The sequence below is a fragment of the Rhinoraja longicauda genome, chromosome 2 (genome assembly GCF_053455715.1).
Source record: "Rhinoraja longicauda isolate Sanriku21f chromosome 2, sRhiLon1.1, whole genome shotgun sequence".
Lineage (NCBI taxonomy): Eukaryota > Metazoa > Chordata > Chondrichthyes > Rajiformes > Arhynchobatidae > Rhinoraja > Rhinoraja longicauda.
The window spans coordinates 39,943,588-39,965,965 of NC_135954.1; the positions used below are offsets into that span (position 1 = coordinate 39,943,588).

Consider the following 22,378-nt stretch of genomic DNA (forward strand, 5'->3'; position numbering starts at 1 on the left):
ATCTTGATGGCTGCTTTCTTTGTTATTCTCCAATTTTGCCACCATTGCTATTAACCAAACTATCTAGTGAGGGGGAGAGGGCACCAATAGCCAAGGCCTTGTAACTGCACACCAGCCCACTCTGCTTCATAGACTGCAGTGGGAATAATTTAGCAAATACTTCATATTCAGAAAAGGTTAATGCAGCTGAGCAGACAACACAGGTTTAGGTTAGATTCAGTACAGTTCAGATCAATGTTTTCGTTCAATGACCTTTCATCGGAATTACAAAAACTTAAAGATATTAGAATATTTTAAAATCATATAAAAGGAGAGGGTTAGAGAAAGAATTCAGTTTCCAGGCTGGGGTTACATTGGTTTATAATATTTCATCAAGTCTGTGATCAGAATTAGAATGTTACCACTGAATGCTAAACATAAAAAGTACAATCAATCAAGATTGTTTTCTTAAATTTTACAAACAAGAGTTATGATTTCAAGGATGGAGAAATGAAGGATGATGCCATTGTGGATGCTCAATGACGAAAGCTTGGATAACATTAAGCCTGTGTGTTTAAATAATGTACAATATATCGATAGTCACAGCACACAGTTTTTACTGAATTATCTGTTTAGCCTGACCAACTGTGGACAGTATCTCCGAGAGGGGTCCAATGCTCCAGAAAAACTTTCCACCCTCAACATCAGCCGTAGAAGTCCCGATGAGGCTAAGATTAGCAGCAGTAGAGTTGCTGCCTCACAGCGCCAGACCGGGGTTCCATCCTGACTACGGGTGCTGTCTGTACGGAGTTTGCACGTTCTCCCCGTGACCTGCGTGGGTTTTCTCTGGGTGCTCCGGTTTTCTCCCACACTCCAAAGACGTGTGGGTTTGTAGGTGAATTGGCTTCGGTATAAATGTAAATTGTCCCTAGTGTGTGTAGGATAGTGCTAGTGTGCGGGGTCGCTGGTCGGCATGGACTCGGTGAGCCAAAGGACCTGTTTCTGCGCTGTATCTCTAAAGTTTAAGGCACACTTGAAAATACCTCCAAACTTGGTCCTTCGCAATTCTGATTGTTTACAAAATAAAAATTTGCCAGCAATTATGGAAATAATTTGTGAAGCATTTTAGATGCCTTCTGAATATCATTTTTTTTAAAAACTTGATGGTAGTATTGTCACTTATTATCACTTTGAAAGAATGACATGAATCCTACAATACAACTTGGGTCATAACTTTAATATAGTTTACTGTAGCTGTTTGAGGACTAATTTCTGAATTAAAATGTTGCCAAACTATTTGATGGAACATCTATTTTCAATACTTTTGAGAAGAATGTAGAATATTTTGTTCTGAAAAAGGGAATAGATGCAATTAAAAATATCTCTCAACCATAATTCTGAATAAAGCTTGGCACACATCTTAATGGACTAAAATTATCCTACAAATTTTGTGGAAAATTGTAACCGCAGCTTTTTACATGCTGCATTGCAGGTTCTCTGAATACCTGCATGAATTAATTAAAGAAAAATCTGTCAGCATGTTCTGGAACTTAGCACTAGCAAACATCAAAATATTAACACCATTTGTTGATCAGGTCTAACACTTTGCAGATTGCTGAAGTTGTTCCAAATGAAATCCACAAATATAGGTATATAGTGTGAGCATAAATAGCAACAACGGCAATAACCTCTATTGACATAACAACTTCAATGTAGAAAATGCTGTACACATTTTTGTACCCCAAGAGACTTTGCTGCAGCAGTATCAAACAAAAAATTATGCTGTCACATGAGGAGAGTAGAAGGCAGATGGCCCATGGCTTAGTTAATGAGGTAGGTGTGATTCAGAATCTTAAACAGAGATTTCAGGGGTTTTCCATACTTAATAGTGGATAGATCAAATTTGGAGATGATAAGTGAACTGAATTAGCGTGTATAGATAATGCGGGGGGGATATGTCTTCAAGGGAGGTGCTGAGGGACTCATACTCTTTTTCAGCAAATACTCTTGAATTGATTCTCAAATTATTTCGAGAACTTTTGTTTTTTCACACTGGTATGCAATTATTTTGGCTATTATGATATAGTTCCTTTCCTTGCAATACAGAAATTCTACATCACGTATTTTATACTATTACCATTTTAAGGAGGCTGTTAGAATTAGTAAGGACACGGCAGATGGAACGTGATGGGAGAAACTGTCAGAGAATTTCCTAAAAGGCGAGAGTTTAAATAATATGTATATTCAGAGGATCTCAGTAAAACATACAAAATTCTTCTGCAACACAAAAGAGAAGATGCAGAGAGGATGTTTCTCTTGGGTGGGGTCTCCAGAACCCATGGTTACAGTCTCCGCACCAGGGTTTGGCCATTGAGGGCAGAAATGAGAACATAAATATAGAAGAAACTAACCTGCCCTGGCATTCAAACAGACCAAGGTTCATCTGAGGCTCCCTCCCCTCTACTTTCACTCTGAAGAAGGGTTCCAACCCAATACATCATCCATCCTTTTTCTCTAGAGATGCTGCCTGGTGCGCTGAGTTACTCCAGCATTCTGTGTCTATCTTCCGTATAAAGCAACATCTGCAGTTCCTTCTTTCACAAGCCTTATCTGTTCCAAGCTCGAGCTTTTCCCCTGTGCCAGATCCCATAGTCCTCACTTCCCGGATCTTTTAAAAACTTAGCTATGTCCTCTTTAAATACTCCAAATGGTCCAATCTTCACCATCCTTTGGGGTAGAGAATTCACACCCCTGCGACGTTATTCCTGTACACGTCAATTTTAAACGATTGTCCCCTAATCTTGTAATCGTATCACCTCATTTAAGAATGCCGTACTTGTGGAAACATCTCAGCATCTACCTTGTCCTACCATCTTAGGAACTTCCAAGTTTCGAAGACATCACCACGATTCTTCAAAATTCCGAAGAATATATATTTAATTGCTTCAACCATTTGTGAAAGGTTAAAATTCTGACCCAAGGAATTAGCTCCATTCATCTCCTTTTTGATTGTCCAATACAGTTTGAAAACAGGCCCTTCAGCCCACCCGGTCCACTCTGACCATCAATCACCCCTTCAACTAGTTTGATGTTACTCCATCTAAAGTGAAGTAAAATATAACTATTTACAGAGGCCAACTAACCTATAAACCCACACGTCTTTGGGATGTGTCAGGAAACCAGAGCATCCAGAGGAAACCCAAATGGTCTCAGGGAGAACTTGCAAATTGCACACAGACAGCACCTGAGATCAAGATATAACCTGGGTCTCTGGTGCTGTGAAGCAGCAGCTCTACCAGCTGTGCCACTATGCCACCAATGCCAGTATATCCTTTCACAAATAAAGGAAACAAATTTTGCACAGTATTTCAGGCATAGCCTCATCAATACAATGGCATCAATACTTCCTTATTTCTAATATCCAACATCTTGCCATAAAGGCCAATATGCCATTTGCCTTCCAAACCTCTTGCTGCACTTCCCTCAATTTTTTTGTTTTCTGTGCACGAGCTTATAGATCTGTCTTGCAATGATTCCTGTACAATATCAATTTTTATTTTCCAAAAAGACACTGCCCTCAATGGAAAATAAATACTGAGGGTCTCTACAAAGAGCTCTTTGCAAAGCTTTCTGCTATCAGGCTTCAACTCAAATGGGTTCACTGGCGTCCATGGCTGTGAAGTCATTCAGTTGTCTGAGTAGCAAATCAAATTATATAACTCTCACAGACAGTGTGCTCGGAAGCAATCTTTAATAAATTTTTTAATATATTATGCTGAGTCCCAAATAAAGACTGGAACATACAGATTTATTATTGTAAAAGCTTACATAACAGAATAGATTAAAATATATATATATATATATATATATATATTCTAAAATACTCAGATGAGAAACTGCAATAGACATTCATAAAATTAGTTTTTAGGGCTTCATTGCTAAGCAGTCATTATGATTTGCCATGCCATTAAAAACCCAGCTAGAAGTCATACTATTAAGTACAATTTGAAAGGTATTGTTGAACCACATTCAGATCATATCACATCAGCTCAAGTTATTTGGTTTGACTGCAGCAGAACAAGTCGAGTACAGGTACCTTGTAAACCACACTGAGAGCAACTGGGGGGCTTCCATTAGACTACACAGGTATAAAACTCTGAAAAGTTGTATTGATTTACAGGGCGGCAATGCATAGCCGTTCTCCTTGTACCCTTACACGAGTACCCAGTTAAATAGATTCAGGCTTGATTGTCCTTTAGATAGAAGACCACCTGGGAACACCAGGCTTTCCTCTTCAACACAGACTGAATGCATGTCCCAGCAAGAATCTCACTCAAGACGCTTAGACAAAGGAGAATTACCACCACAAAATCTACATTACATGTCAATAGTCATCTTATGCAGAATAAATTGCTTTTGGTTCTCATGACACTGCATCGGGCCTTCTGTCTGAGCTGAGTAAACTAAACATGCAATACAAACTCACTGCTATTTCTTAAAAAATACACAAGGTTTTCCTAAGCAATCAACAAAGGAACCTGTCACAATGCACTACCAACTTCACTAAAGTGAGTGGGCAAGAGAGCTTTTGCCTCAATGTTTTTACTTGGGCTTCTACAATATTTGATATTGTATTTTAGAAACTTTTTATGACAAACAACATTTCTTATTTATTCAGAATTTTTAACAATCTCACAATGTCTTGAGGCACACTAAAGAATGTCCAGGTGTTTAAGAACATGGCAGTGGGCCAGGGGGATGTTGAGAAAAATGAATGAAACCTCGGACAAACAGGCACGATGAAAGAATTGCAGAGCTTAAGAGCTAGACTGCTTAAAAGAGGGCCAAGAGATGTTGGGGTGTGGGGATTAAGGGATACATAAGCAGCCAGAGTTGGGCCATCACATTCAAACGAGCAAAATTTGATTCTGAGAAACGTAACCAACCATTACAGCTGGGAGCGGGGGAGGAGTGTTCATTTAAATAGTCACCATTGCCAGTCAAATAAAATGCTATGCTTTGTAGATGTACTTATATTAGCAATCGAAACATTATAGAACCTACCAAGTATTGCCAGCACCATGGCACCTTTCAGCACTTCCATGGAGCCTGAGCAGACAAAATAAATTGCCTGCAGTGCATCTCCCTGTCGAAGGAGGTACTCGCCGGGAGCACAGAAGGAAGTTTTGATATGCAGGGAGAGAGATCTAAGGCAGCCATGGCTGGCAGAGGCAAACAGAGAGAGCTGCAGAATTTCCTTGTTCAAATGCATAGTGATGTCTGACCTCAGCTCATCTGGAAAGTCCTTCAAAAGCTATGAAAATGACAAGATTAAGACATGTTGGAATAATTAATGATGGAGCTACTGGTAAAGGCCAGGGAAGAGGTTCTGAATATGCCTCATAAAAAGAAAATCACCTACTATTTCAAATATCTCAAACAGCAAAATCTGCAATGTTATGATATTCAGCAACATTGGCATTTTCAGATTTCATTTAATAGCTCGTTGCATGAAGAAACTGAAATTGTTTTCAAAATACTTTAACGTTAAAATGATCATTAAAGTCTGTAAAGCATAATTAGTTGAATGACAAATGAATTGAAATGCTATTCAGAATCTCCCCACAGAGAACCTGTTTCCTTTCTATAAATCAACTTGGAGTATGACATCAATTATAATAGCATAACATTTTGAAATTCTTCATTGATTAATTCTTTAACATAAACATAGGCATTCATAGAACATACACAGCAAATCTTTCCATATAAATATAGGTTATCGTCTGGTCCATTATATTTATAAACATGCGTATGAAAACTAAACAGACAACCTCAGTGAATGAAAAGCAAATAGATTGCTGCACACCATCAGCTCAGTACAAATAATATTTGTTGAGTTGTAACATCTATATATATAAGATGTTTATCGATGCTATGTATAAAACATTCCTTTACATTCTTTGCATCAAGCATCTAAACTGTACCCTTATTTACAGAAACACCCATATGTTTTTTTCTGTCTTGCATATCTGCATAATCCTTGAATGCACCATAATCTTTTTAAATATTTGTTTTGTTTTTCATATATCCACCCAAGTTTGCATCATTCATGAGTGACAGTGATGTTGCTGCAGCCAGAATCAGGATTTCTTGGCTTTACTGGGAGTTCTGCCATGTTATGGAGGAGGGGGGTGGCCAATTCCACGATTCTGACAATGGCAAGGGTGATTTCAATAGGAATATAGAGGACTTGTGGTAGGATACCTTCCCAAAGCGTGAGCGGAATCTGTGTCATTGTCTGAAAGTGTGGTGAAGCACAAACATTCATCGTATCTAAACGAGTACCTGAATGACAGCCTGGTGCGATTTAGGCACTTAGACTGGGAATTGGGATTTATCTGCATCTCTGCTTTTTCTCGATATTAACCCAACTGGAATCATAGAAACATAGAAAATAGGTGCAGGAGTAGGCCATTCGGCCCTTCGAGCCTGCACCGCCATTCAATATGATCATGGCTGATCATCCAGCTCAGTAGCCTGTAGCTGCCTTCTCTCCATACCCCCTGATCCCTTTAGCAAAAAGGGCCACATCTAACTCCCTCTTAAATATAGCCAATGAACTGGCCTCAACTACCTTCTGTGGCAGAGAATTCCACAGACTCACCACTCTCTGTGTGAAGAAATGTTTTCTCATCTCGGTCCTAAAAGACTTCCCTCCTTCTAATCAATGCCCTCCTTCTGTGTTGTGAGTTTCTGTCATCCAATGGAAAATATCTCCTGAAGTCTGTGAATGTATGACTTATTTTTAAAAATAGCTACAAGCACATTACCTGCATTAAATGCCATGATGACTACAGCAGTATTTTTGTTGGATATATTTATTGTGACAAATATAAAATGTTATGGAGACAAACATGAGTCACTGACTAAAACTGAACCAACACTATAAGAGGTGATATTTACAATGTGATAGAGAATTGATAGGATACTATAGTCAGGATATTATTCGTTAAAGATGATGTATATATTTCACCTGCACATGATTATTAAGCCTGTGTAATTATTTTTAAATTGCTACGTTAGCATCATGTAACTGCAGACCACTGTGTTGATGGCGATCCAAAGGTTAAAGTGAAATGTCTGTCATGAAAAGGAATGCATCACCAAAATCATAAACTAGGATCACTGCGCCAATTGAAACTTACAGATGTAAATATCAGACTGCAGGCATATTTCCAATCCATTTCACAACATGGAATCATAGTCATATAGCATTAAAACAGGCCCTTTGGCCCAACCCATCAATACCGACCAAGATGCCCCATCTAAGATAGCCTTATTCGCCCCTGTTTTGCCCATATCCTTCAAAACATTTCCTATCCAGTTTAAGAATAAGGGGTAGGCCATTTAGAACTGAGATGAGGAAAAACTTTTTCAGTCAGAGTTGTGAATCTGTGGAATTCTCTGCCTCAGAAGGCAGTGGAGGCCAATTCTCTGAATGCATTCAAGAGAGAGCTAGATAGAGCTCTTAAGGATAGCGGAGTCAGGGGGTATGGGGAGAAGGCAGGAACGGGGTACTGATTGAGAATGATCAGCCATGATCACATTGAATGGCGGTGTTGACTCGAAGGGCTGAATGGCCTCCTCCTGCACCTATTGTCTATTGTCTATCCCTGCAGTTATCCAAATGTCTTTTAAGTATTGTTATTGTACTTGCCTCAACCACTTCTTCTGCCAATTTGCTCCATATACATGTGTAGGAAGGAACTGCAGATGCTGGTTTAAACCGAAGATAGACATAAAAAGCTGGAGTAACTCAGCGGGTCAGACAGCATTTCTGGAGAAAAGGAATGGGTGATCCGAAACGTCACCCAATCGATGCTGTCTGACCCGCTGAGTTACGCCAGCTTTTTGTGTTCCATATACATACTGCACTCTGCGATAAAAAGTTGCCCCTCAAATTGGTAAAACTATGCCCTCTAGTTCAAGATTCCCTAATCCTGCGAAAAAGAAATATGGTGTGTATTCACCCTATCTATGCTCCATCCCCTCAGTCTCCGAGGCTCCAAGGAATATTATTGAACATTACACAGTGAAATTCATTTTGCATTTAATAATGCCGGCGCCGCCATGTTCATTCGTTCTACCAGAGCTGGGAGGAGGAGAGATAGGACTAGTTGAGGGTAGTTAGGAATGTGGGTTCAACTCATATCCCATGTGCTGAATGGCGTTCTGCCATTCGGGGCCTTGGTTTTGTGGAAGAGCCGTGTGTCAAGGGACTGGGTAGCCAAAACAACTTGAGCTTCACAATTCCAGAACCATGGCTACAGACCGATGTTAGTGCTGGAATTTCTTGAAAAATAATGGCAGTGCAGAACCTTTTCATTACACAGTTATTCTGATAACTATCCTAAATTCACAGAATCAGCCAGTGAACTGTGCACTGATCCATCAATGAGATGACGTGTCCGGCTTTGGAGTTGGGAAACTAACATTTAGTTTGACTCAGCAGGAGCAGATGGAGAGTCAGATGCATGTTTCCAAATAACATAGCTTTCCCACTTTCCCTGGGGTCCGAAACTGCATCATCCACAGACATGGAGCACCACAAGCATCTGCCCTCTCGTACAACTGGAAGTGTCAGTGATCTTTGTTTTCCAACTTGTTTAGAAGCACAGAATGAGCATCAATCAACACCTAATGGGAACTGCAATTTATGCATAAGATATTCCATATGTGATGTCTTCTTGCATTTCATAATGATTGACCACTGTGGCCACTGTGCCTGAATAACTTTGTAACTTTGTTGGTGCCAAAACGTGGTAAGGCTTGTGTACTGACTAGGTGAGGTCTGCTGTATGATTTTATCGGGTTGTGTGCAAAACAAAGCATTTTACTGTACCTTGGTACATGTGACAATAAAGTATCATTGAATTGAATCATTGTATTGTTAACATAATTCTAAGGGTAAAATTCTACGCCAGGAGCATAAATTCTTAAACGTTTCCCTCTTGTATAATCACTGTAACAGTGGCCATTTACACCTGGGCAATATCTCTTTCCATAAAGGTGCAGCACAATTCAAAAACACATTGGACTGTCAAACACTAGGCAACGATTACAGTGCCCATATCATGATTTCATAAAATAGGTAAAGAGCTGAGGAAGATAAAGAAGCATCACAATCAGTAGTGGGAGAGTCTAGGACCAGAGGACACAGCCTCAGAATAAAAAAGGATGTACCTTTAGGAAGGAAACGAGGAGAAATTTCTTAAGCCAGATGGTGATGAATCTGTGGTATTCATTGCCACAGAAGCTGTGGAGGCTGTCATTGGGTATTTTTAAAGTGGAGATTAATAGGTTCCTGATTAGTAAGGGTGTCAAAAGTTATGGGGAGAAGGCAGGAGAATGGGGTTGAGAGGAAGAAAAATAGATCAGCCATGATCAAATGGCAGAGCAGACTCAATGGGCTGAATAGCCTAAATCTGCTCCCATGTCTTCTGGTCTAATCAATAACAGGGCACGTTCCAATAGGGATAGATTACCACTGAAGTAGTCATTGTTGGAGATCCATTTCCACATTAAACCCTCCGCATGGAACTGGAAAATATGTCTTAGTAGTACAACCAATTCACCATATATAACAATTTAATCCATCCATTTCTATTTATCGTTCTGTAAATCTATTAAAATATAACTTTAATATGTGAATCTTTTTCTAATTAGTGAATTCCTGACTACCATCATGAGGAGAGTATCTGACTACATCTCAGCTACTTCCTGCACCTTTGCTCCCACGCCTTACACCATGGGGAAGAACAAGGGCCAGGTTCCCCTGGTCCTCACATTCTACTCTACTAGCCTCCCTATTCAATCGATCTTCTCAAGTTCTTTCCACCAGTTCCAACAAGATTTCACCACCATAAATAGTCCCCTTGTCCCTTCACCCCTTTACGCATTTTGAAAGGATTATAGCCTTTGGTGGCTCCTCGTTTTCCTCTACTATCTGCCTGCCACTCCTTGTCTTCCGGTACTTTCTCATGCGTCAGGAGGAGCAGGACTTGTCCTTTTACCTCGCCCTCTTCAAACCATTCTGGGTTACGAACGGGCCTTCCAGGTGAAGCAGCGATTCATTTGCCTTTTTCTACTCTACTGCACTACACTTGGTGTTCACAGCGTCTCCTCCTCTAGAGAGGAGGAATCAAATGCTGTCTGGGTGCATGTTTTGTAGAACACTTGCATTCAGTCTGCAGGACTGTCCCTGCTGCCTGCCACTTTAACTCATCATCCCACTCCCACTTTGACCTTTCAGTCTCTGGCCTCCTGCACTGTTAAAACAAAGCCCAACACAAGCTTGAGTAACAGTACCTCATCTTACATCTGGGCATGCTGCAGCCTGCAGGAACCAACATTGAATTATCCAGCTTAAAATGACTCACTCTTTCTGTTTGTGACTGAACTGATCATTTCAGCCTGTCACCATTTTGGCTCAGCGTCATATCTTTTCGATTTTTTGTTCAGTCTGGCCTGCTGTGCATGATCCCCAGCCTTGCCATTTGCACAGCGTTTCTCAGAGAAGGAAGGTTCATCTGAATTTAACTGCTCTTTAATTGCAGTATCCCCCTATGAGAGATATTCCCTTTATTTCATCCACCCCCCTCACTGCCTTGCCTGAGACCAAACCTAATGTTCTTTTTACATTCAGTCTGAAGAACGGTCGCTAGCTGAAATGTCATCTTTCCATGTTCTCCAGAGATGCTGCCTGACCCGCTGAGTTACCCTTGCACTTTGTGTCTTTTTTTGTAAATCAACATCTGCAGTTCCTTGTACCTACATCTCAATTCAATGATATAAATAAAGTATCATTGAATGATTGAATTATTAAATCTTGCTTTATTTCCCCAATTCGAATGAAGGGATCCAGGCTTGAAGTGTTAACTGTTTCTTTTTCCACAGATGCTGCCGGACCTGCTAAGTTTTTCCAGCATGATCTCTTTTTACTTCAATAATAATAATCACTTCTTAATTAGTATGGCTGTGAGGGTTTATGGGCAGAAGGTAGGAAAATGGGGTTGAGAGGGAAAGATAGATCAGCCATGATTGAGTGGCAGAGATGACTTGAAGGGCCAAATGGCCTAATTCTGCTCTTATCACATAAACATGAATATATGTTCCGTTGTGAAGTAGTACAAATTCATAACATATATTTTATCTACAGGGACCCATTAACTAAAGTAGTAAAAGTGGTGGGCATCAATTATGTGATCTAACAATTCGCTTTCTTATGCCAGTACTGAGAGAATCCCATATCCTTCGCTGCTTGTATAAGACATCTGCTCTCAGAAGCACATGATGCATGCATTTGAAAATACGTCTTGTTACAATTTCTTGGGACATGTGAACCATTTTCAATAAACGGTTACAGGAGATCACAGAAAAGTAAACTTAGAGGTGACATTTAGTGTGGTCTTCCCTTTAAACCAACTTTTTAAATGGTTATTGGATGAATCAGTGGTTCCATGGAGTCACAAAAAGCAGAAACCACTGAAGGAAATGAGAGCAATACCAGGAACAGATGATACATTAGAATGAAAGAAACAATAAAAGAGTGAAAATGATAGAGGAGGCAAAGTTTTAACAAAATGGTGGCAATTCAGAAGTGATATGAGAGTTAATTTACTAGAAATAAGGAAAAAATATTTCAGGTGAAAATATATGAACAATGAAAGGAAGTACATATTGTTTATTCATATATTTTTGTTGAAAGTGCAATTAATATATTTTTGTTCAGCTTCAACAAACATTAACAACCATCACAGATTTGTTTTTTTGGTCAATGATGGGTAGCGCTGTAAATGACCTCCACATCAGAAGAATGGGGATATTGGTAATGGGGATATTAGTAATCTGCTGTCAGACAGAGAACCCTGGATACATGTGGTGAACATTCAACAAGGAAAAGATTTGGACTGACCATGATGTTTCTGTGATGACTACTTTGCTCACTTACACTGACCAGCCAATATTACAGTGGTAATAGTGTAAAAGGAGGCGTTCGGTTAAGGCCTGCTCTTTCTAAGATCATCCTACTGCTGGTGTCATTAATAATCTGTCTGCTAAGGCATGGTATTCCATTCTGTTACTGTTTCAAAAAGGTCAGGAAGGAAAGGTGAGAGAGAAGAGCCAAAGGAGAGAAGTTCCTGTGCTGTCCTTTTCTAAACATAAGAATTTTCCAATTTACTTAAAGATTAATTTATTCACAGTTATGTAGATAGCTTGTGGGTGTAGGAAGGAATGGCTCGGGGAACTATAACCCATGGAAATTGGTCTTGAGGCACAACTGTTTAATAAGTGCAGCACTCGTTCATGACTATTTGTTGAACTCATGGGATACACTGTAACAACATGACAGGCAATGGACAATGGGCTGGAGGAAACCTGTGGTTATTCACCCTCATAGTCTTTGCAGATTCTTGTTTTATTCACACATAATGCCTGGTAAGTCAGGGAGGAGCGGACCATATTTTGTTTTCCAACTCTTTGAGAGCCCAGAAACTTGCAATCCAGGGGAATGAAATAATGGGAAAAATCAGGAATCAATCAGAAAAGATAGACACAAAATGCTGGAGTAACTCAGCAGGACAGGCAGTATCTATCCTGCTGAGTTACTCCAGAATTTTGTGTCTATCTTCATTGAAAAGAGAAATACACAGTTGCTTTTGGAAAAATTCCTCTGCAAATTTTGACCTGCAAGTCCACTGACACTAATATGCTTAAATAGTTTTCCACCTTAGCAAATATAAAACAAGGAAAGTACCTCCTTAGCATCAATCCCATTATTGACTGACCACGTTGTCTGGAAGTATTCCAGCATTCGCTGTTTCAGCTGCTTTGGGAGATGGTGGACGCGGATAAAATCCTTTAAATCTTTAATTCTGTGATGATACAGGGACCACCTGGAGTACATTCGCTGAATGATAGCAGTTACATTTCCAAAGACCAATGCGTGCATCAATGCTGAAGAAAAAAAATAGAAGTGTATTAGAGTTCACAGCAATGAACAGAGCTGGCCATATAGTTGTTTGTTTGATTATGAATGAAACATTTACATGGTTGAGCAAGTCTGTAGTGGAAAGAAAATCAATTCCTTAAATTCCTGTGGGTTTCAATTGAAATTAAGAATTGAACCCACCAGAGTTAATTGAATAAACACAGCAGATTTGCCATCCCGTCGATTCCTGGGAAACTAGCTTCTCAACCCAAATGATATTCCATCCATGGAGCAAAGCAGTTGTGGAATCTACAGCAACTTAATGCTAGAATTTTGCACAAACACCCAAAGCTTCCAATCTGTTGAAATGCTCATAGATTAATTAATATCTGGCAAATCAAACTATACATTTAGAACAAATAGAGTCAGAGTCATGCAGAGTGGAAACAGGACCTTAGTCCCAACTGCCTGCATTTGGCCCATATCCCTCTAAACCAATCCTATCCATGTACCTATCCAAATGTTTTTCAAACATAGCGAAGTGAATGAATGAATGAATGAATGAATGAATGAATGAATGAATACATTAATACTTTATTGTCACATGTGACAAGTCACAGTAAATTCTTTGCTTGCATACCCAAGGTATGCAAATAGTCATCCATAAAGGGCGCTCACAAAGTTACAAAGTACCCCCGCCAGCTCCTCCTTTGTTCTCCCCCCCCCCCCCCTCATGGAGGCCCCCCAACACCGGGTCCTCTTTTGTTCCTTCCTCTGGCAGTGGCGTTCTCAGTTCTACATTGGCCGTCCTCGTCCGTCGGTTGGCGCCATCATCGCCCGCCGCACCGACTTCTCCACTATCGCCACCGGGTCCTCACCGGACGCCTCCATGGCACCGACCCAGGCCCCAGGCGCGGGCTTCGCAGACCCAGGGGCCGCGGGCTTCGTCGGCTCGCGAGGCTCCACCTCTGGCCCGCGACGCTCCGGCCTGTGAGGCCCGGGCTTTGATCCGTGAGGCTCCGGCCCACATGGCTTTGGCCTCGGCTTTCCAGCGGCCCTGCGTAAGGTGTTTTAAACTGCAGTTTTATAACCTGATACTACCTGCCTCAACTGCCACCTCCAACGCAGAGACTGTTCCCTCCACAATCCCCTGGTTAACTCGTCCCTTCCCACCCAGGCACCCCCTCCCCAGGTACTTTCCCCTGCAACCACAGGAGATGCAACACCTGTCCCTATACCTGCCCCCTCGACTCCATCCAAGGACCCCGACAGTCTTTTCAGGTGAGGCAGAGGTTCACTTGCATCTCCTCTAACCTCATCTACTGTATCTGCTGTTCCAGGTGTGGACTTCTGTATATCGGCAAGATCAAGTGCAGGCTCAGCGATTGTATTGCTGAACACCTAAGCGAAAGTCTGCCTCAGTCTGTCTAAATGTACCTGATCTCCTGGTTGCGAAACAATTTAACTCCCCCTCCCATTCCCACACTGACCTTTCTGTCCTGGGCCTCCTCCATTGTCAGAGTGAGGCCCAATGCAAATTTGAGGAACAACACCTCATATTTTGCATGGGCAGCTTACACCCCAGTGGTATGAACATTGACTTCTCTAACTTCAACTAACCTTTGGCTTCCCTCTCTCCCCATCCCTCCCCCCTTCCCAGTTCTCCAACTAGTCTGACTGTACTTGTTTGCATTTTATCTTTGTTTGCATTGTTGTTACCTTTAAGCTAACAATGATCTATTCTACATTTTCCTGGATCTCCATCCCCTTTGTCTCATTTTTACACCTTACATTTCCTTATCTCTATCTACCTCTCCCCTAATTCGTTCTGAAGAAGGGTCTCGACCCGAAACGTCACCCATTCCCTCTACCCATTCCTTGCCTTGTCCAAGATGCAGCGTTACTCCAGCATTTTGTGTCTATCCTCTGGTTCTTGGTTCCCCAACTCTGGGTAAAGGACTGTGCAATGATCTTATCCATTCCTCTCATGATCTAGTTTTTCTGCTATTGTATACTAAATAATAGCATTAAAGATGCTGGGTCAACACAAAATACTGTTTAATAGGTCAGCAGTGCAGCACCTCAGGTAGTGTTGCTCACATTTCCTGTGGTCCTGTCTTTATTCCGACCCCTAGAATTGCCCTTGAGTTGCTTGCAGATTCTCCCTTTGAATGCGAGATTTCCCTCGCCTGCTCTGGTGTCCCCCCCCCCCCCCCCCACACCCTGGAGGTATACTGGGGGTTATTAGACTGGCTACTGTAAGTTCGCCTGGGCAGTTTGCGGCCCGGTGGTATGAACGTCGACTTCTCCAACTTCAGATAGCTCCTCTGTCCCTCCCTTCCCCTCCTCCTTCCCAGATCTCCCTCTATCTTCCTGTCTCCACCTATATCCTTCCTTTGTCCCACCCCCGACATCAGTCTGAAGAAGGGTCTTGACCCGAAACGTCACCCATTCCTTCTCTCCCGAGATGCTGCCTGACCTGCTGAGTTACTCCAGCATTTTGTGAATAAATCGATTTGTACCAGCATCTGCAGTTATTTTCTTATACTGTAAGTTATCCCCCGCGTTGGTGTATGGTGGGAGAATCTGGGCGGTTCTGATGCAAGTATCTGAAAGGAACGGGTTACAAAAATAGAAAAAATGCTTCTGAAAGGAGCCAGTGGGTAAAGCAGCATCAGTGGAGGACAAAGGGATAATCAATGGGATGATCCATCGTCCTCACATTACGAGGACAAATGTCGGGAAATAGGACTGATGAGATTGACCTGAAATCAAACATGAACTTGACAGGCCACATAGCCTATTTTAGGTTTAGGTAGTAGATCCTTCCCTGGGGAGAGCACTTGCCACGCTCCGACACCATATTGCAGGTCTAATGTTGTAAGAAACCTTGATATGGTAGATCACTATAAGTCTTCAAACTTGGTGCTTTGAGAACATTACCAAGGATTACCAAACTCATCAAACTGTGGAGCATCTTGGACAATACAGCTCACCCCTCCATGACACACTGGTCAACCTGAGGATTACCTTCAGCAACAGACTGCTTCCACCAAGATGCAGCACAGAATGCCACAGGAGATCCTTCTTCCCTCTGACTATCAAACTGTACAACTCTTCCCCCTTCTGTCGCGGGGTAGACTGAGACTGACTCCTCCCCCAATCTTTGCACATCCCCAATCCTTTCCACTTGTCACTTTAATTTCACGTTTCATGTATTTTGTTTTTTTTAATGATCAATTTCCCCCCTGGGATAAATAAAGTTCTATCGTATTGTATCGGATCGGATCGTAACATTCGAAAGAAACACTGAATCCCCATTTCAAGTAACACCCCCTTCCCTTTCCCCTGCCCCTCTCCCCTTTCGCCCTCGTGTGCACATGTTTATCCCATCATCTCCCACCACTTCAGTCATCCCGCTCCGTACCTTTATCTCCCATTCCACGACCCACATTTCCCTTTGATCACTTCTCCTGCTTCTTCCCCTGACCCCTTCCACCAATATATATCACTCTCCTCTTCTTTCCTTATCTGACACCCTTTTGTTTCCGCTTCACCTCCAGTCTTTGTCACTTACTCCACCCATCTGCCAATCATCAACACCCCCCTCGCCTCCCCCCCATTCACCTGTGTCCATCTGTCATTTGCCAGTGTTTGTCCCATCCCTACCTCTCTTTTACATCACTCTCTCCTGTACTCCATTCTGAAGAAGGGTCCTGACCCAAAACGCCATCTGGCCATTCCCTCCACAGATGGTTCCAGACCCGCTGAGTTCCTCCAGCACTCTGATTTTCATCAAGATTCCAGCATCTGCAGTTTCTTGTGTCTCTGACATTTGATTTCTCTGTTTAGCTTTCACTACGATTTCTTCTTCCTCAACCAGTTTCAACAAAGCTCAATATAAACACGGAATAATGCTTTTGTAGTGGGTCTGGACGCGACAGGAATCAGGCCAGACGCCAGGTAAGAAGTAACAATAACTTTAATGCACTCACTCAGTCATCCCCACGAGTCAAAACAATAACCCCTTCCAGCAAACCCCGTAGCACCAGACCACACTGTCCCCAGGGGAATGACCCAGGGAGTGACCTAATCCCCCCTGTCCACTCAGTGCCGAGGGGAATGACCAAGGGAGTGGTCTAGCCCCCGGGCACCGCCACAGGACCCCCCCCCCCCCCCCAAGAACCGGAGGCACGAAACGGACAAGGGGACGTACAAGATGACCAGCCCGAGTGCGCACCACGGCTGTCGCAGGAACCGGAACCACCCCGCCAGGAGAAGACACCCGCGGGAACTCCGGGGGTGAGGGCCGGGACGCAGGACGACCCCGAGGGCGAGGCCGCGCCAGTAGGACCGGCTGGCTAACGTCCACGTGCGCCGGCCTCAGCCGCGAAATAGAGACAGTCTCAGGACGACCCCCCATGTCCAAAACGAAGGTGGCAGAGCCACGCTCAAGCACCTTGAACGGTCCTTCACCTTAATAATAACTTCTGATTAGCCACTTTAAGACCTTCAGGACTCAACTATGTCAGATATTGATTCAGCTATTACCATTTGCAGCTCTTCTACAATATTTTATTTTCCTTGTCCCATCCCCACCCCACTTTCATGTGCCACCCATTATGTTGGTGTTTCATGGCACCTTCAACCCTAATGCTCCCATTTTTCCCGTCATTCCTTGCCTTTACACTTGCATAAATGCTGCTCACCCCTGATGAATGATCACCGATTCTGAAAATGAATTATTTTCTCTTATCATTGCTGCCGCCTGACTCACTATTCGCAGCAGTTTTCTCTTTCTATTTGAAATGTTACCTAGACTCATCAAGAAGAGTGGTGGCACAGTGGCACATTGGTAGAGTTGCTGCCTTACAGCGCCAGAGACCCACGTTTGATCTTGACTACGGGTGCTGTCTGGATGGAGTTTGTACGTTCTCCCTGCGGCTGCATGGGTTTTCTCCGGGTGCTCCGGATTTGTAGGTTAATTAGCGTCTGTAAATTGTAAATTGTCCCTAATGTGTAGGATTAATGTACAGGGTGATGGCTGGTCGGCGCAGATCCGGTGGGCCGAAGGGCCTGTTTCCATGCTGTATCTCTAAAGTCTAAAGTAAAGTAAAGAGTAGCCTTAGATTCGAAACAGAATGGGGTAGAAATTCAACTTGGACACAAGTGCAAGAAGTATTGTATTGATCAATATGTACGACACTAGATGTCCAATTCCATTGTTATCTATGAAGCTAAACAACAGCCATAGCTTATGTCAGGCCACACATGGAATGTTATTAACTCTGCACCAGCTTCCAAAAATTTAATCTTCATCTCAATGTATCATATGCACAATGATTATATTTGAGGTCTAGCAACGTCAAATAGATGAATTAACATACCTCCTATCAGCATGGTGCAGATGGAAAAGATCTTCTCTGCTTCAGTGTTGGCTGAGACATTTCCAAATCCCACACTGGTCAGGCTGCTGAGGGTGAAGTAAAGGGCAGCAATATAGGCACTTCGGATTCCCGGTCCTCCCATCGTATTATTGCCATAATATGGAGTTTCCAGACGTTTGCCCAATTCATGCAGCCAGCCTATAATCACAGTGCATGTTGAATAAATATAAGTGATTATCATTGAAATTTACCCTGTTGTAATGAAGATTTATAAACTTGAGAGTTGTTTATTCTGACCCTCAACACTGTCAACTGGATCATGCTTGATCTACATCACTTCGTCATTTTTAAATCTGTGCCAGAATACTTTGTAACTTGCAAAAATCAATTAGCCTTTGCCATCAAGATTTCAATTAATGCTAAATCAATCATGGACCATTGATTTAATCCCTATGAACAGTGCATTTAGCTTTGATAGGTATTATTTTGTGAATAACTTTCTGATAAAGGAAACAAGACTAACATGGCCCTTATTAAATATAAAGAAGTGTCTGGTTAAAGTCTTTTAGTGGCAGTTATTGAGATCTCGATGAGGATTCAGGTGTAGAATCATAGAGTGATTCAGTGTGGAAACAGGCCCTTCAGCCCAACTTGCCCACACCAGCCAACATGTGCTAGCTACACTAGCCCCACCTGCCCGCGTTTGGTCCATATCCCTCCAAACCTGTCCTATCCATGTACCTGTCTAACTGTTTCTTTTTAGATTTAGATTTAGATTTAGAGATACAGTGCGGAAACAGGCCCTTCGGCCCACCAAGTCCCCGCTGCCCAGCGATCCCCGCACATTAACACTATCCTACACACACTAGGGACAATTTTTACATTTACCCAGTCAATTAACCTACATACCTGTACGTCTTTGGAGTGTGGGAGGAAACCGAAGATCTCGGAGAAAACCCACGCAGGTCACGGGGAGAACATACAAACTCCGTACAGACAGCACCCGTAGTCAGGATCAAAACGGAGTCTCCGGCGCTGCATTCGCTGTAAGGAAGCAACTCCACCGCTGCGCCACCGTGCCGCCCATAACGTCTTTTAATGTTGGGATAGTCCCTGCCTCAACTACCTCCTCTGGCAGATTGTTCCATACACCCACCACACATTCCATTCCTCTCATGATTTTATACACCTCAAGAAGATCACCCCTCATCCTCCTGCTCTCCAAGGAATAGTCCCAGCCTACTCAACCTCCCCCTACAGCTCAGACCCTCAAGCCCAGGCATCATCCTTGTAAGTTTTCTCGATACGCTTCCCAGCTTGACAACATCTTTCCTTGAACACGGTGTCCAGAACTGAACACAATATTCTAAATGTGGTCTCACCAACGTCTTATACAACTGCTACATGACCTCCCAACTTCTATACAGTGTAGATCAAGTGCACCCCTATAGCACAAAAGGGAGACCAGCTGCAGGAACAGAATGGATCAGGCAGCATCTGTGGAGGGAAATGGACAGTTGTATTTTTGGGTTAAGTCACTTCATCCACCCGAAACTTTGAAACTTTGGAAAAAAAATCACATTGACTCAAGATCTTTCAGGTGCTACATAGACACAAGACGCTGCTCCATAGAATTGTACCTCATTGCACTTACTTTATGTGAGCAAAAAGAATGATACAGTATCTAATTTCTCCGCTGCTACCTCTGAACTGATCTGAAAGTGTAGACACATCTGCAGATGGTGGAATCTTGACAAAATAATACAAAATGCTGGAGTAACTCAGTGGGACAGGCAGCATCTGTGAAAAACATGGATAGGTGACGTTTCGGGTCAGTACCCTTCTTCAGACTGATTGCGGTAGGGCAGAGAAAGCTGGATGAGGGAGGGGTGGGGGCAAGACAAAGCCAGGTAAGTGATTGTTGGATACAGGTTAAGGAGGTCGATTGGCAGATGGTGGACAAAGGCCAAAAATGAAAAGGGGACTAATGACTGTGAGAGGAGAGGCATGGATTGTGAGCCCAGAGGAAGGGATGTAGAGAAAGGGGATGGGGGAAGGGGAAAGATAGGTGGGAGTGTGGCAGAGTGGATGGTTTGAAAGAGTGCACTGTGAGGAGTGATGGTTTCAATCCATACTAACCAAAGCATTAAAGGTCTAGTTGCTGCTACATTCTATGGTCAGCTAATTGTTAATTGTTTTTCCAGAGTACAGTTAACTAAAATGTACATAAGATTGCTGAAACTATGTTTATCCATTAACTGAAAATGACCAGATTTCTCCCTTTATCTTTGTAAAACACTGACATTTTCAGCTCATGGATAGTTGCAGGTTTGGGACTAATATTTAGCTGTTTTCCTAGTTTGTACAAATTTTCAAAGAAAGCTTTATCTTTCCTTGCCAATTTCCGAAGTAAACTTCTAAATGGTTCTCTAGTTTCTGATTGAAATCTTGTTATAACCAATTAGGCCTCCGTAACACAAATAGTGATCCCTAATTCATCAATCTCGTTATATCCAATTTGTGTTGTGGGACACGTATTACAGCAGAACTACTTAATCTAATTTAGTTTAGAGCTACACCGTGGAAACAGGCCATTTGGCCCACCGGGTCCGTGTCGACCAGTGACCCCCACACATTAACACTATCTATGCCAATGAGGGACAATTTTTACAGTTACCAAACCAATTAACCTACAAACCTGTACGTCTTTGGAGTGTGGGAGGAAACTGAAGATCTCAGAGGAAACCCATGTAGGTCACGGGGAGAACGTACAAACTCCGTACAGTCAGCACCCGTATTCAGGATCGAACCCGGGTCTCCGGTGCTGCATTCACTGTAAAGCAGCAACTCTACCGCTGCGCCACCGTGATCGCCCTTGTATATTTACTGTATTAAAATTGATTCCAAAAAGTGTTTTAGTTTTAGAATTTCCACAGCAAAAGGTAAGGTTTGTGCACAGTAGAATCAACAGCATCACTAAATGTTTAGTGCCAGGCATGTGTGCACAGATGGCCAAATATTGATGTGGAATCTTCCTGTTATAACGTTGACATGGAAAGCATACATAAGATCATAAGTGATAAGAGCAGAATTCGGCCCATCAAGTCTACTCCGTCATTTATTCATGGCTGATCAATCTCTCCGTCCTAACCCCATTCTCCTGTCTTCTCCCCATAGCCCCTGACATCTGTGCTAATCAAGATTCTATCTACCTCTGCCTTCAAAATATCTATTGACTTGGCCTCCACAGTCTTCTGTGACAAAGAATTCCACAGATTCACCACCCTCTGACTAAATAAATTCACCCTCATCTCATTCCTAAAGGAACGTCATTTGATTCTGAGGCTATGAACTCTAGTCCTAGACTCTCCCACCATCTGGCTTCTTTCTAACTCTATCTACTTGTGTTGCCACTTTCAGGGAGTAATGGAGTTGGATCCAAGATCTTTCTGTTGATTAATGCTGTTAAGTGTCATGCCATTAATTGTCTATTGTTCCCTTACATTCATCCTGCCAGAGTGCAACACTCACACTTGCTCAGATGGAACCCCATCCCATCTTCATTTCTTTCCACCCAATTTTGTAGCTGATCTATATCTCGCTGTATATTTTGACAGATTTCCTCACAGTCAGCAGCCTATTAGTTTTAGTATTGTCTGCAAGCATACTAACCAACCAGTCTATGTTTACGCCCAAACCATTTATATGTATCACAAACAGCCAAGGTCCCAGCATAGAACCCTGCAGAATTCCACTGGTCACAGATCTCCAGCTTGAATATTGTCCTTCCCATTCCTGAGTCCCATATTTCCCTTTTATTCCCTCCCTTTATCCCCACCTTCTGATCTTTTCCACCTATTTCCCTCCTTCAGGATTTACATGTCGCTCCTTGTCTTCTTTCGTTTTCTAACACCCTTTTACCTCCTTTTCACCTCTAGCCTTTGTAACTTACTGCACCTATCTGCCAATTGCCTTCCCCATCAACGCAATCCAATTCTAATTTGCCAAGCTTTTGCTCACC

At 42.4% G+C, this 22,378-nt stretch overlaps 1 protein-coding gene across 2 annotated transcripts in view; it reads right to left on the reverse strand.

Annotated features, from left to right (window-relative positions):
- kcnh8 (potassium voltage-gated channel, subfamily H (eag-related), member 8) overlaps positions 1 to 22,378 on the reverse strand; it is a 299,288-nt gene that overhangs the window by 57,969 nt on the left and 218,941 nt on the right. For both annotated transcript variants that reach the window (XM_078417912.1, XM_078417923.1), the window contains 3 exons: positions 18,358 to 18,555; positions 12,797 to 12,996; positions 5,044 to 5,293 (listed from right to left, as the gene is read on the reverse strand). In XM_078417912.1, coding sequence (XP_078274038.1) covers positions 5,044 to 5,293; positions 12,797 to 12,996; positions 18,358 to 18,555 — 648 coding nt within the window. The remainder of the gene's footprint in view (positions 1 to 5,043; positions 5,294 to 12,796; positions 12,997 to 18,357; positions 18,556 to 22,378) is intronic.